Source organism: Trachypithecus francoisi, unplaced genomic scaffold, assembly GCF_009764315.1.
Source record: "Trachypithecus francoisi isolate TF-2019V2 unplaced genomic scaffold, Tfra_2.0 Lachesis_group10, whole genome shotgun sequence".
NCBI lineage: Eukaryota > Metazoa > Chordata > Mammalia > Primates > Cercopithecidae > Trachypithecus > Trachypithecus francoisi.
In genome coordinates, this window is record NW_022681455.1 from 60,240,909 (window position 1) to 60,256,721 (window position 15,813).

Here is a 15,813-nt window from a genome sequence, read left to right on the forward strand (position 1 = left end):
AATAGAGGTCAGCCAGAATTATTACCCAGGCATCATGCATTACTGAGGATTTCTCATGGAAAGATAACTCATTCTAGATTACCTCACAAGCCCTGGCCAGCCTAGAGGTGATTTTCTTTGGGTCGGGCTCTATTCCCTTATCTAAGAAACTCTAGATTCTAAACACAATAAAATAGGGGAACCTCTCAGGATCCTGAAGGCATATTAAGCAGTCTGAAGATTCTCACAGTGGGGCAGTGTGATCCAAATAGCCTTGTTTGGACTCTACAGTAATGCTATTACTACACAGGCAGAATATTTCAGTCTTCAGATAGGCCAAGCTTAAACAGAAGAGGGAGCATTTGAGCTGAAGACAGGGAGAGAGGTAAACCAGGCTGGAAGAATCATGAGCGTAGGTACAGATATGCAATTTCATTTTGATTGCATGGCATAAATATACAAATTTAATTTACACTTAATTTGGACAATCCCAAATTTCTCCTACAACAGGTTGATTTTCATTCTTTTGATATTTTCACCGGAGCAGCTTTTCACAATTCCAAAATGTTTTCACTATCGTTTCGTCAGATGGCTCCTTTTTGTCTCATATATGGGAATGGCCATAAAGAATGTTTCCTTCTTACATTCAAGTTCATTACAAGATATTTTCATTATTCATGTTTTTCTCACCATGGTGATTCTTTTGAAATGGTGTTTATATGGTTTAATATAAGTTTGTCATTTTGCATTTCAACTCAGTGACTTGATAAAATTAACCAAAAAACACTTAACCTAAAGGAATACTGCCAAGCATTAAACGTAGACCCTAATTTGACCTAATAAATGTATTTCCAATATAATAATGTGTTATTTAGGTTCTAAATATCACTGATTTTATTGATTTACTTTTAATTTTCTCTAAGTTACCTTTTTAATGTCAATACTAAAATAAAAAACAAAAACAAAAACAAAAACAAAACAAACTTTTTTTTGACCCCTGTATAATATAGTCTGAGGTGTAGCCATTAATGCATTTGCCAAACACTCTGATTTTGTTAATGAGAGAGGTGCATGGAAACGCAAACAAGCAAAACAAAATTTCATCAAGTTTTAACCTCTGTTAGAAATAGTGGAAAAAGGGATCAATAATTATCAAACTTAAAAGAATATGTCAAAGATGAAAGACTGTGCCTTCAGTTACCTTGAAGTGTCTTCTTCAAAGAAAAAAGAAAGAAAACGTGCTTAAAATATTTACAGAAGTGTTATTTCAAAGACTACATCACAAACTTGTATTAACTACTTTAAAAATATCCATACCTATTAACCTTGTATTCCTACTCCTAGCAACTTGGTTTAAGAAAATAATCCAAGATATGTCATGTATGTTCAGTGCCACCTTCATTATAATAGTAAAAATGTGAAAGTAGCATACAACAAACTAGAAAGAGTTAAATACACATCGCAATTGTTTTCAATTGATTTAACATTTAAAAATAAACTTTTCTGGCCAGGCACGGTGGCTCACGTGTGTAATCCCATCACTTTGGAGGCCGAGGCAGGTGGATCACCTGAGGTCAGGAGTTTGTGACAAGCCTGGCCAACGTGACGAAATCCCGCCTCTAGTAAAAATACAGAAATTAGCCTGGTGTGGTGGCGAGTGCCTATAATTCCAGCTACTCCAGAGGCTGAAGCAGGAGAATCACTTGAACTCGGGAGGCAGAGTTTCAATGAGCCAAGATCATGCCATTGCACTCCAGCCCGGGCGACAGAGCGAGACTCTGTCTCAAAAAAAAAAAAAAAAAAAAAAAAAAAAAAGAAGCGTTTCCATTTTCCATCTTTTGTCACCTGAATTGACACAACTTTTTAAATATCTTCTTTTTTGAAGTGCCTTTTTAAAACTGTCCATTTTTATAGGCTTGTCTGATGGGTTTTTTTTTTTTTTAGCGTTTTCCTTTAATTTTTTAAAGTGACAGATAAAATTCTACGTATGGTATATACCACATGATGTTTTAAAGTATATATACATTACAGAATAGTTACATCTAGCTAATTAAATATGCATTATCTCACATAGTTATCATTTTGGTGATGAGAATACTTATCATCTGCTTTCTTAGCATTTTCAAGAATGTATATTGTTAGCTATAGCCACAATGATGTGTAATACATGTCTTGAACTTATTCTTCCTATTTAACTATAATTTTGTATTCTTTCAACAACTCCACAATCTCTAACCATTCTCTGTGCATCCAGTGTTACCCTTCTTCTATCCATCCTTCATACTACTGCCATGTTGTTTCTCTATAACACAATTTTGGTTTTGTTATTTCTTTGCTGAAAATACCTCCACAATTCTCCCTTCACCTTCAAGGGAAAACTCAAACTGGTATTCTCTAAGGTTCTGCATAATCCAGCCTGTCAACAATCTCTCCAGCTTTCACAGCTGGGAATTTTCAGGTACAAACCCTATCTCCATCTGTACAAAACTAGTTTTATCATTTCTTGTGGCCACACTGTTTCCTTCTTTCCTAGGCTCCTGTTGATTTTCTAGCCTGTCCTGGTAAGACAGTTACCTACTTTTCTGGCCACAACCAAAAATTAACCTGCAGGGTGGTTTGATGTAGCCATCCATTACAAAATGATTAATTTTCTTATTTGGGGAGAGAAGGGTTGCAAAAAGTGATCTGGATCTCCTTTCCTTTCAAAATGTTTATTAATTTTAATTGACAAGTAAAAAATGTATATATTTGTGGTATACAATATAATCTTTGATATATGTATACATTGTGGAATGGCTAAATCAAGCTATTAGAATATATATTATCTCCCATTTCTTGTGGTGAAAACACTTAAAATCTATTCTCTCAGTAATTTTTACATATACAATATGAGGGTATGTCAAAAAGTTCATGGAAATGGAATTAAAAGATAAAATATAAAATATAAACTTTATTTCTCAACATAAGCTATATCAAGGTTAATACACTTTTGTAAGCAATCATAGCAGCCATTTAGTGCATCCCTTTAAAAATGAGGGTCCTGGAATTTAAACATATTAATGCAGTCTTTTTTACATTATTAACTAAAGAAAAATGAATCCCCTTTACAGATTTTTGTAAGACGAGGAAACCAAAGGAAGACAGAAGGAGCCAAATCAGTGTTGTAAACCGGATGCTTATGATCTCCCATCAAAATGCTCACAAAATTACCCTTGTTCGATGAAAGGCATGAGCAGGAGCATCATTGTGGTGAAGTAAAACTCTCTGGTGAAGCTTTCCTGGGCATTTTTCTGCTAAAGTTTTGGCTAACTTTCTCAAAACACTTTCCTAATAAGTAGGTATCATTCTTCGGCCCTCTAGAAAGTCAACAAGCAAAATGCCTTGAGCATCTCAAAAACAATTGCCATGACTTTTGCTCTTGACTGGTCCACTTTTGCTTTGACTGGACCACTTCCACCTCTTGCTAGCCACTGCTTTGATTAGGCATTATCTTCAGGATCGTCCTGGTAAAGCCATGTTTTTCTCCTGTTACAATTCTGTGAAGAAATGCTTCAGAATCTTGATCACATCAGTTTAAAATTTCCACTGAAAGCTCTGCTCTTATCTCCAGTTGATCTGGGTACATTGGTTTTGGCACACATCAAGTAGAAAGTTTGCCGTACTTTAAGTTTTCAGTCAGAATTGTGTAAATTTAACTAATTGAGATATCTATGGTCTTGGCTATTGTTTCTGCTGTTAAAAGCCAGTCGTCTTCAATCAAGACATGAACAACTAGGGCAAATTGATGTGGATGGTCTGCCACTTCAGGCTTCATCTTCAACATTGTTTAATCTCTTCTCAAAAAGAGTCATCCATTTCAAACTGCTGATTTATTTGGAGCATTGTCCCCACGAACTTTTTATAAAGCATCAAAGATTTCACCATTCTTCCACCCCACCTTCACCATAAATTTGATGTTCATTCTTACTTTGATTTTAGCGGAATTCATGCTGCTCTGATAGACACTCTATTCAAACTGATGTCTTATGCTTAGTGCCTCAAACTATATCCTGTTCAGACATGTTATAACAAATTAGCATGAACTTACTTTGGTTCAAAAAGATTTTAAAATCCATGCACAGTTTTTTTTTTTATATATACGCATTTTCCATGAACTTTTTGAGGTCCCCTTATATATTAACTGTAGTCACTATGTGGTACAGTAGATCTCTCAAAACTACTCCTCTTTCTAAATAAAATGTTTTATTCTTTGACCAACATCTCCCCAATCCTTCCACCACCTGCCCTCTGTTAACCACATTCTACTCTTTGCTTCTCTGAGTTCAACCTTTTTACACATCACATGTAAGTGAGATCATGAAGTATTTGTCTTTCTGTGTCTGGCTTATTTCACTTAACATAATGTCCTCTAAGTTCATTCATGTTTTAACAAACAAAAGAAAATTTTATTTGGTACTTAAGAGATCATAATGCCTGGGCTAAGCTAATTATTGCCTGTTTAAGGCTTCCTTCCTTTTAAAGACTGAATACTATCCCACTGTGTATATATATCACTTTTTCTTTATCCATTCATCTATCGCCAGATGCTTAGGTCAATTCTATATCTTGGCTATTGTGAATAATGCTGTAATACACATGGGAGTGCAGCTATCTCTTCAACATTACTGATTTCACACCCTTTGGATATATATCCAGTAGTGGGATTGCTGAATCATATATAGTAGCTCTATTTTTAATGGATGATTGATGTTCTTAAGTCTCCAATGAAAGTACAATCCTTATTAAACTTTATGTCCTCTTCAAATAACTCATAGTTATGTTGTCTTCATTATAATTGGTAAATTATATAGTCTTCCTTTGGAGATCTCACCTAATGCTTCATTAAATAACTTTCAGTATCATTAAAGTAGAGCTTTTGTCCATCTATAAGTTTTTTTTCTCCAAACTAAAAGGCATTAATTACTTTAGTCTAGGCATTATGATCTCTTAAGTGCCAAGTATACAGTTAAGTGTCCCTTGTGGAATTGAGAAACACTACATCTAGGTCAGGATACTATAAACCAAGGAACTTTTTATATCTCTAATACCCACTTGGGTAATCCAAAGTAGAGATTACATTGATCTGAACTAGGAGAATAGCTCTGGAGTAGGGGGCGGAATGAGCATAGTGCAGACATACTTGGGAAGTAGATTTCGCAGTTTGGTAACTGGCTGTATATAGGAAGTGTCAGAGACAGAGGACTGAAAAATGACAGCCATATTTCTATTAGGAAACCCAAAAAGTAAAGACTTGAGAAGGGAAATTATGAGTTCTGCTTTGAGCATATGGAATCTAAGGTGATTGTGTCACCTGGAAGTGTCCAGCAAGCATTGACCATAAGGGTCAAAATACAAAAGCGAAATGTAAGGAAAAAATAGCCCTGACAGTGGTTAGAATTATTAAGGGAAAGAACAGGGACTGAGAAAATAAGAATTCTAAAACAGAACTGAGATGTTCATTTAAATGGTGTACAGTAAAAATAATAAATAAATAAATAGAACTGAAAACCCACCATATTTAATGAGTAAACATAAAAAGGAAGTACCAATGGACCAAGCTGCTGAAATGATAAATAAGGCTGGTATTAATACTTGCCCATTGTATTTTGCAACCCAAGTTACTGGAGGCCTTGGTAAGGACAGTCACAGTGGAAGCATGTGAGCAGCAGCAAGATCCAGTGAGCTGAAGAGGAATGTGAGTTGTTTAGCCCAGGATCTACACCCAGTAAGCACACAAGAAATATTATCAAATGAAGACATGAAATATAACTCAAAAGTATGAAGAAGACAGAAAAGATATATACCATGGAAGTATATAGAGGCTCAAGAAAAGTTTATGTTGCTTTTAGGTAGAGAAGACTTGCATATATTTAAATGCTAAGACAGCCAGGCGCAGTGGGTCACACTGTAATCCCAGCACTTTGGGAGGCTGAGGCAGGCAAATCACTTGAGGCCAGGAGTTTGAGACCAGCCTGGTCAATATAACGAGACCCCCGTCTCTACTAAAAATATAAACATTAGCCAGACATGGTGGTGCACACCTGTAATCCCAGCTACTTGGGAGGCTGAGGTACAAGAATCGCTTGAATCCGGGAGATGGAGGTTGCAGTGAGCCAAGAGTGCACCACTGCACTCCAGCCTGGGCACAGAGTGAGACCCTGTCTCAAAAATAAATACATACATACATACATACATACATAAATACATGCTTAATGAAAGGAATCAAAAAAGGGGATGTAGTAGAAAGTAGAAAAAAAATAAATGGAAGTCCCTGGGAGGACAGAAAAAATGGAATCTGGGGTTGAAATAACAGAATTAACTTTAATAATTTTCCTCTATCAGAGGAAGAAAAAGCATAGATCGTTAGAAGAAAGAGCAGAGTTAAGAACGGCATGTTTGTGTACCCCACAATCCATACAGTAAACCCTAACACCTAATGCAGTGATATTAGGAGGTGGAGCCTTTGAGAGGTGATTAGGTCATGAGGCTACAGCCTTCATGATACAATTAGTACCCTTATTAGGGGGGAAAAAATAGAAGAGTGCTTACTCCCTCTCTCTCTGCTCTCCACCATATAGGATACAAGAATATGTACATCTATAAGCCAGAAAGTGAGGCCTTACTAGATACTAGATCTGCCAGAGGCTTGACCTTGGACTTACAGCCTCCAGAACTGTGAGAAATAAATGTTTGTAGTTTAAGCCAGCCAACCTATGGCAATTTCTTATAGCAGCCCAAACTGAGACATGGAAGGAAGAGAAAAAATGAGGAGGAGGAAGAGGACTATTAGGAGGAGAAGGAGAGAAAGAAAAGAATTGTTAACATTTCATGAGTGCCTTTCAGATGAGAAAACTGAGGCTCAGGAAGATTTTCACCCAATAAATGGCAGAATTTCAATCTAAAACTGATCTTAAACCTTAATCTATCTTATCCATTCTGGATAACAAAAGGTGGAGAGTTGTGGTGCTTCCAGTTGTCCCTTTAAGGTAAGAAGTGCTCAGATAGAGTAGGAATATGGAAGACTAAAGGCTTAAGGAGAATGGAAATTGTTTGACATAGTTATAGTGGAGACTGAGAAAGAGCCGACTCAGGAAAGAAAAATATCAAGGGCCCAGAAAGAATTGGAGGCTTTAAAGTTGTAGTGACACCAATCTGCACAGGTAATTATCTTCTCTAGCAAAGCTCAGCTGGAAATGTGAAGACACCATGGTTTAAGATTTTATGAGGTCACAAACTCAGAAGGACAATGGCAAAAATAAGTTGAGGATTTGGGCAAGGAAGATGCTAAAATAATAGGATATGGAATCCAAGACAGATGGGACAGGAAGTAAAGTCAGGAAAGGCTGACAATAACAACATGTCAAAGACTGAAGATTCTTAGAAGGTGGCATTTAGATGTATCCTTGTGCCTAATATATTGCCTAGCATAAAGTAGTAATTGAGTAAATAATTTCTAATTAATTAATTATAAACAAGACCTACCATGTTGAAGTATAAGGCCAGAAAGGACATTTGACTCAGACTTCTCCTTTATAAAAGATTCTGAATGAGACTTCTTTGGATGTCAACAAGACCTGATGGTAACCCAGTAGGATGATTCAGTCAAAACAGCTTTCCTAGATAAAATATGGCATGGCCTTCTTCAAAGTTTTCTCTAGAAGGGCTTAGACCTGTGCTTCTTCACTTAGATGGGCTTGTGCTGGTGAAAGTCTGCTCTACAATGCCTCTGTAGCTTTATAAATTTTACCTTTTCTTTAGGGCTTTTTCACCGTAGTTATCCTCAATATCAGCCGTTTTCCCTAGGGTTATGATTACCCCACTTAAGATACTGAGAAAACATTATTTCTCAGGCTTTTCTGAAATAGTTAAAACGTTCTCTCTCTCTTTCTCTGTCTCTGGTGTGTGTGTGTGTGTGTGTGTGTGTGTGTGTGTGTGTGTATCCATGCTTTCATTATATATCTATATAGATACATATATACATATATTTATATAAATATATATGTATATACATTTCAGTGAGGCAGCTGAGGATCTGATAAATACAGCAACTTGCCTGGCTTCATACCTAAAACATAGCAGAATTAAAATATGTGTGGTTTGCAACTCTTATTTCATTTCTTCATGCTACTTAAAAACTTTATATGTGACAAAATACTGAAAACTAAGGAAATCCAAGTCTTCAAAAAAAAAAAAAAACTCTACACTTCGAGTGAGAGTTCAATAGTATCTCTATCTTTTGAAGTAAAACAAAGCATGGAAGGAAAATCCAGATAAATTTCTTGGAATTTGCAAGGAATCAGAATTTTACTTAATATAATGGGCCCAAAATGGAATGGGTTATTTGTCAAAGTGTTGAGTTTCTCATCTCCAAGCACATTTGTGGGGAGATTAGATAGCCAAATGTTAGGGTCAACCTGGTTAATTTCCACTTCTACCATCAAATTTTCACTTTCTAACTTTTTAATCCTCATTATTATTACAAGATAATAACCTAGATCTAAGCTGGTGGATTAGGTGGAACATTCACACGTGACCAAGAATGATAGAGCAACAATCATTATTGAGAGCTCTGTGTGAAAGAAGTATCAGAATGTAAATGGTATAGCTGCTCCCATATGAAATGCTATGAGTCTCGTTTTTATTCCTAACAAATTGGCAAATAGTCAACAGTGGCATCAACCCATAAACAAATCTCACCTCTATGGGCAAGTTATGCAAAATCTACAATAGAAGTTCTACACAAGAAAAATATACCTAACCAAACATTTTCAGAGAAGGAAAAACATAATTTTACAAAGGTCTAACACCATGTGATTTTCATAATATGTAGCTAATTAATAAAGAAGACTAAAATAATAAAGGAAGCAAAAAGTTTTGTTTTATTTAGTATGTTCATAAGTATATCAAAAAAGAATTCTCCATATTTTTTAGAGAAATTAAGATTGTATGGCTAAAAATACATTTATCCATGCAGATGGACAAAAATAATTTGTGAAGGCTTTGTGGGTGAGCAGAAAAGCAACAAAAATGTTTCAAAGGTAAAAAGACATGTGGAAAAAATTTAGATATTCATGTATATGTAATATATATTTAAGATAATGGGCTCTGTAATATAGTATGAAAAAGATCCGAGAACGTTATGGAACTGTTAGTGAAGATATCAGCTAATGGGCTGCTGCAGCATATAAAAATACTGCAAATATGAATATAAAAATACTTTAAATATGAGAGGGGAAGGTGTTCTGTCCTTTTAAAAAATTATAATATGCCTGTAACTAGACTGTTAAAAATAGTTCTAGTCATTGTGCCTTAGGAAAGCCTTTATAGGCTAGAAGTGGATGGATATATGTTTATGTAAAAAGGTACATTATATCTAATTGCTATCATTACTATCATAAGCAAATATATTCCATCATGTAAAGGAAAATGTAAAACTCTTTAAGTAAAAATGAAAACAGGAGAGCTATTAGAGGTCAACATAACAAAATAGAGTATATGTAATGAATGACTCCTTTTTAATGAGTTCTCACTATATTGTAAGCACAGTTCTAAGCATTTTGCATGTGTTAACTTATTTAATCTCCACAAAATCTCTTCCTGTGGGCACTATTAATATCTCAGTGAGGTACAGAGAAGTCCAATAATTTGCCCCATATCACACAGCTAGTAAGTAGCAAAGCCGAGACTAAAATGCAGGCATTCTGATTTCAGGAAGTGCGAGCTTGAACCCACTGCTCTTGAAACTCTCATCTAATTTTTGTCTTGCCTCTCCATTGAGATTTCTTAAATGGAGAGCTAGTTGATACACTGGAAGTAGGTAGGTTTGAGGTAAATAATTATAAAATGAACTATAAACCTTGAAATCTTCAGAAGACAAATCTTCTGAATTCTAAAAGACAAAAAAATGGAAAATATAAAACAAGAATCAGGTGGTCTCTAGAGTCACACAGACAACAGCATAAAGCAGGGAGAGTTGGGGTAGGTAAACCTCTAGCCTCTTGAAGCAAGCCTCTAGAAGGTCAGGCAGAGCCTCCCATGGGGCTGCACTTCATGCCCCCAGCAGATACAGGCTACAGAGCTGGATGAGTCTCTGACTTCACCCCAGATGACATTCATTCCTTCTGTGATATGGAAATGTCAGAACTGTGTCTACTTGTGTCAATGTTCTCTGTTTTGAGTTATAAATATCTGAAGGGCGGAGAACAGATCTTACTCACTTGACATATTACCCTGCTCAGCACCACACACAAGGTTCTTGATAAACAGATTTTAATTGTTATGATATGCTACTCTTTCACTCAATTTCTCAACTTCATACACCCCATAGGGTCTACTATAAGAAATAAGAATGTGTTTTCAATCTATTTTTTGTTTGCTACTGCTAAGAATGTGGCTGAATACATGACTTTACAGCATTGTTTTAAATAGAGAATCTCAGTAAAATATTCTTTAGGGAAGTACCAAATCTAAGATTAATAACTGTTCATTTTACTGAAGATTCTAACAAAGAATTTGTTCAGGTTGGGGAAGTAATTATTCTGAGAGATTTTCTCCATACACACTATCTGCCTTTCGGAATCCATTGAGCTTTTGTTCAGCTGCTGTGTTTTGTAGTTAACTTCATGCTGCTCTTGCTCACGTTCCCAGAGCATCTAGTATGAAACACAATCTTGTCCTTTTCCAGATATCAGTTAGCTGGAAAAGGAATGTCACATGTCATCTCTCTGCCTCCTTCCATATTCTTTCACTTCCTGAGAATGTGACCCTATACAGGAGAGTATAAAAGAGCTTACTCAGTGGAGTTGAGTCAAGTGGACAGCCAACATTCACCTTTATAACGTCTAGTAAATACAATGCTCTATTCCAACTCCAAAGGAACTTTCCTCAAAAGACAGAGAATGTCTCTTGCTGTGAGAATTGTGCAGTTTAAAAATCATATTGTTCATTTTTCTGCCCTCCTAAGAGTAAACAATCAACATTTGGTCTAGACTGGTCTTGAGGAGGGCATGGCTTTTAAGGGCTTTCGTAGGAGCTGCATCACCTGGAATCCTGGGCTAAAATTGTGGGAGCTGAGGAAGAAAGCAAAGTTCTTGCCGTGAGTTCAGAAGTAGTAAGTAAAACCTAGTCCAAGAAGTTACATAGTTAGAAATCGAAATCCCCAAAAGCTAATGATGTACATGCTAATCACCCTTACTTTCTTTCTATAAGCCTTCATTTGCAGCTATGAATTTACTTTTAGCTAAATTCATTATAATCACACAAACCACCATTTGATGCCTACAACAGTGACATGGCAGTACAGGATAAGTGACACCTCCGCCTCAGGGAGTCCCTTCTTCACACAGCCTCGCCCAGTTTCCTTATGGAAAGTGCATTTGTTCTTGTCTCTTTCAAAACAACTGCTTGTATTCACTATACAGATCAGTGAACCCATTCTTAGATGTTAGCGATCTTCTACACTCCATGCATAAGTGGGGACCAGGTTTGTTCTCTATATGCCACTATTTCATACATAATGCACTGGTTTTCCACTGCACTCTTCACATAGTAGGTATGCTCCTTGCAATATATTTTCTTAATTTAATAAAGATAACCCACATCCTCCCAAATTTTACCACAGCTTGCCTCCAAGTCTGTACTTCAGTCTTTCAAAATGGTCGGTCAGAAATACAAGAGTAAAGGTTGGGTACACATACATTAAGAAGTGAGGAGAAATGCTATATGCTGACAACTGATTATTTTAATATATGCTAGACCCAATGAGTGGCTATCACTATTCATGCTGTGCATTTCAAATATAATTTGAAAACAAGTTTCCACCTTTAGTCATTTAATCTCAAAGCATATTTATTAGAATGAGGCCAAAGCTTTGAGAAAAACAAAAGATTATTCTCTCAATAACAACCAAAATAGAAATAAAATTTTTTATAGCATACGTATTCTTCTGAAACTTGGTGCCTATTGAATCTAAATGACTATTCAAACCAAATGAGCTTTCCTAGATGAATATTTTGAACTGTTTAGTTTTTATTATCTTTATAAACTCACTGTGTAGTAGAGAAGGACAATTCTTCATTAACTTCTCCAAAGTGGACATATAACAAGTATAATTATGCTACACTTATTCTTACCGGCACTCAAAAACTTCACATTTTTTAAAAGATTTGCTGTCAATATTTTGGTTAAAAACATTTTAATGATTAGCTTCATACCTTCTGCAGAAAGTCTTCTTCATTATTCATCTCAACACTTTTTATTTAAGTTCAGCTTTAGAAACCACAATATCCTCAACGAATGTGTTCAACATGTATTTATATGTGTACCTACAACAAAGACTGCAGATGATGAATTCCATGGAGGCTTTTCCAGAGAGGTCTGGCAGGTAATAAAAGATAAACATCAGACCCTGATGTGTCATGCCCAAGGCACAGTATGCTGGAAATGCACTAGAAGAATCCAATGACAAATGCTTGTTTATGCCTGAATCCCTGCAAACAAAAGACATAGAAAGCTTAAAATTGTGTTGATTGACTTTTTTTCTCCAGAATACAGAATCTTTGTTACATAACAATTGTATTCTGGAATGATATCTATTGTCAGATTCAGATGATGAAACACTTATTAGACAACTATGCTATCAGAGCCCACAGACAAAAGCACAGATGGAAAAATACAGCTATAAGTGACCCAGATTTTTACCAATGGCAAAGATCCACTCATTTGTAATTCTCATTTTTATTTTCTTTTCTGGGTCCCTCTGGCCTCCAGATTAATTTTGGACCTTCATTATAAAACTGAAATATCTTCCCTTAGCCTTTCCAATTCTCCAATGTCAGTCTATGACAAATCCCAGACCATCCCCACTGTCCACAACGAATATGTAATAATCCACAGGCTGCCCCATAGGGTCCCATAAACAATCCTAACTCAGTAGAGGAAATAGGGAATGCTTTCTATTCACTAGTAAAGGGAGTTTGAAATCACACTTCTGCTGCCATCAACTCAACTTCAAGTATAGTTGATAAAGGAGAATATGGAGTTCTTCTGAACTAAACCAAATTCTCTCTAAGCATTTTCCATGTGGAAGTGTATAGTCTCCATGGCTAATCACTTCTGTCCAGGTCTTCTGGGCCTGAAGAAGGCCAAGCCAATACTATAACCAGTCAATCCTACCTGACTCTCTTGGCCCATTTCAAAAGCCCCATTTCCTAAAGACAGTAATTAACTATTCCTATTTCCATTCTGTTGGTACTGGTTCCATGACTGACTCTAAAGCTTCTGCTCTGTGTAGCCTGATCTACAACCAGATCTTGGATTTGGACCTAGTTCTGATGCTGATACCTGAAACTGCATCCTGAATATGGCTGTTTTGGATTCTTGAACTTCCCCCAAAAAAGGGATTCTATCTCCTATTCTAGTATTTGACTTGCTCTTGGTGCTTTCCCCCAGATCTCTAGTAGGGTGTTTAATTCCTACAATGTCTTATACCAGAGTCTTACCTAAGATTTTCTCAATCCTCTTCTGAAACCACGTTTACTTCCACTTTTGCAACTTTTTCCTGCATGTGCTTGTCTCCGTGCAAAACAGGTGCCATTGAGGTATGGAAAAAAATGTTTTGTGAAAAATTTCATTTTTTTTTCTGAAATGTTCCCTTTCCTATGTCAAAGAAAAGAACTCCAAGCTGGTTTACATATTCAGTTACGTATTGGGACATGTTAAAAAAAATCATTTCTTCATAGTATTACTTACCCAAATTTTCTCCTGGGAATTTTATTGTTATTGAATATGCAATTTGATTCATTTTATCTTCTTTTCCTTACCTTATTTCGACAATCTCTTCTTCTCAATGTGTATCCATGAGTTTTTTATAATATCCTTTCCAGAACCCTTGATTTGCCCATTTTTGTAAAAAGTGTTCTAAAGCTTGGTTGGACATATGGTATATAACCTAATTTATGATATTAGCATAATACATATTTTAAAAGTATATACCATTATTTAGAATCTGTTTTTCCAAAGGAGAAACCAAATGTATTCTGGAATGATATCTATTGTCAGATTCAGATGATGAAACACTTATTAGACAACTATGGGCTTAACAAATAGATTAGAAAACTAAAGGGCTTAACAAATAGATTAGAAAAACAATAAATGGTCAATAAGTCCATATTAAACACTTTCATTCACAAGCACTTGTTCAATACGTACTATATCCAGAAAGCTATCTTTGTCAAAATGAATGTAGCCATTGAGCCATGAATGTAAATGATACAAGCCTTTCCCTTACCACTCTTCTGAGACAACATATGGAAAGACTGTTCAACTCAAGTACTTATCTTGCCAAAAAGTTGTAATCTAATTGAATGGATCCAGAGAAGAGTAACTAAAATGATTAAAGGAATTATGGGATTCATTTCACAAGAACAGATTGCAGAAGCTAAAGCTTACTAAGTACCAACAAGGGGAAACAATATGTTGTTTACCACTAAGTTACTACTGCCTTCTGATGAATTATTGAACAGGATTGGAAGAGCAAAGGATGCAAATTAGGTAAAGGATTAAATCTATTCTTTCATTGTGGGAGAAAATGAAATCACAATGAATTTGTTTTTGTTTCATATTTATGTATATGTTACAGTACAGTGTATAAAATACAAAGTTCTTGTCTTCCCAGCACTAACTGATAAGGAAATTGGGTGAAAACATGCCCAATGAGACCAAGGGAATAGCTGACTTGTGAGAATAATAGACAAGTTCAGTGAAGAAAATAGTCTTTCTTATGACCTTCATCAATCACAAAAATGTGGTTTCAGGTCAGCATAAGAACGTAAGAACCATGACAGAAGGATACTTCCACTCTATCTTTCTCTCAATTTGTTGTTGTTCTAGAAACCGCATGGGTTTGTTCCTCCTTTATATGCATCTAATTATGACATACATAACTGGAAGGCTACACTGACACCCTTTATTGAAGAGAACATCACACAAAAATTATGAGGAGTAATAGTTCAGCTTCCCTAGTGGTTCTAGAACTCCTGTTCACAAAGGCCCCCAAAAGTTCCTTTCATGAATCCAGTCCCCACCTCTTTTCAGTTCTGCCCAGAAATAGCTCATTCTCTAAGAAAATGGTAGATCTATTTATAGAATTAAGATTTAAAACCGATCACTAAAAAAAAATTGGAGTGAAGACAGGTAAAAAATCAGTGAAATCAGGGCTGAGCGGAAACACACATTGGCAGGGAAACTGAAGAATATTTTTGTGTGTCCTTTTCATTTGTTTTAGAAAGGGAATTTCTCCTCTCATCTGCCCCTTCGATAAACCTAAGTAAACAACAAGTAGAAAACAGTATAACTCCCTGAAAAAAATTTTTTTATAAAGATGATACCATTTAAAACTAGTTTAAAATCACTTTAATTTAGCATTTTCAATGATTTCCACATATCCTTAAGCATTTATATATTTAGCATAAGCTTCATAAAGTTAAATGAAGTTAGTTGTGAAAGTGAAAGCATGAAATTCTGAATTCCAAAGCACATAAGGAGCTTGCAATCACATATAATAAGTTAAAAATTATTCCAAAACAGCCCAAGCTATTTTTAGAAGAAGGAGAGTGTCACAGAATACATTTCTTTTTATTTGTAAGATTTATGGAGTCCAAGTGCAGTTTTGTTACATGAATATAGTGCATAGTGGTGAAGTTTGGGCTTTTAGTGTAGCCATCACCAGAATAGTATACATTGTACACATTAAGTAATTTCTCATCACTGACCCCACTCCCCCCTTTTGAGTCTCCA

The 15,813-nt window shown here is 35.6% G+C and overlaps 1 protein-coding gene across 1 annotated transcript in view; it reads right to left on the minus strand.

Annotated features, from left to right (window-relative positions):
- The window catches only part of LGSN (lengsin, lens protein with glutamine synthetase domain), a 44,835-nt gene extending 32,362 nt beyond the window's left edge, over positions 1-12,473 (minus strand). Inside the window, exon 1 of the mRNA XM_033219908.1 lies at positions 12,231-12,473. Within this exon, the coding sequence (XP_033075799.1) occupies positions 12,231-12,260 (30 nt within the window). The 5' untranslated portion in view covers positions 12,261-12,473. The remainder of the gene's footprint in view (positions 1-12,230) is intronic.
- Between the last annotated feature and the right edge of the window lie 3,340 nt (positions 12,474-15,813).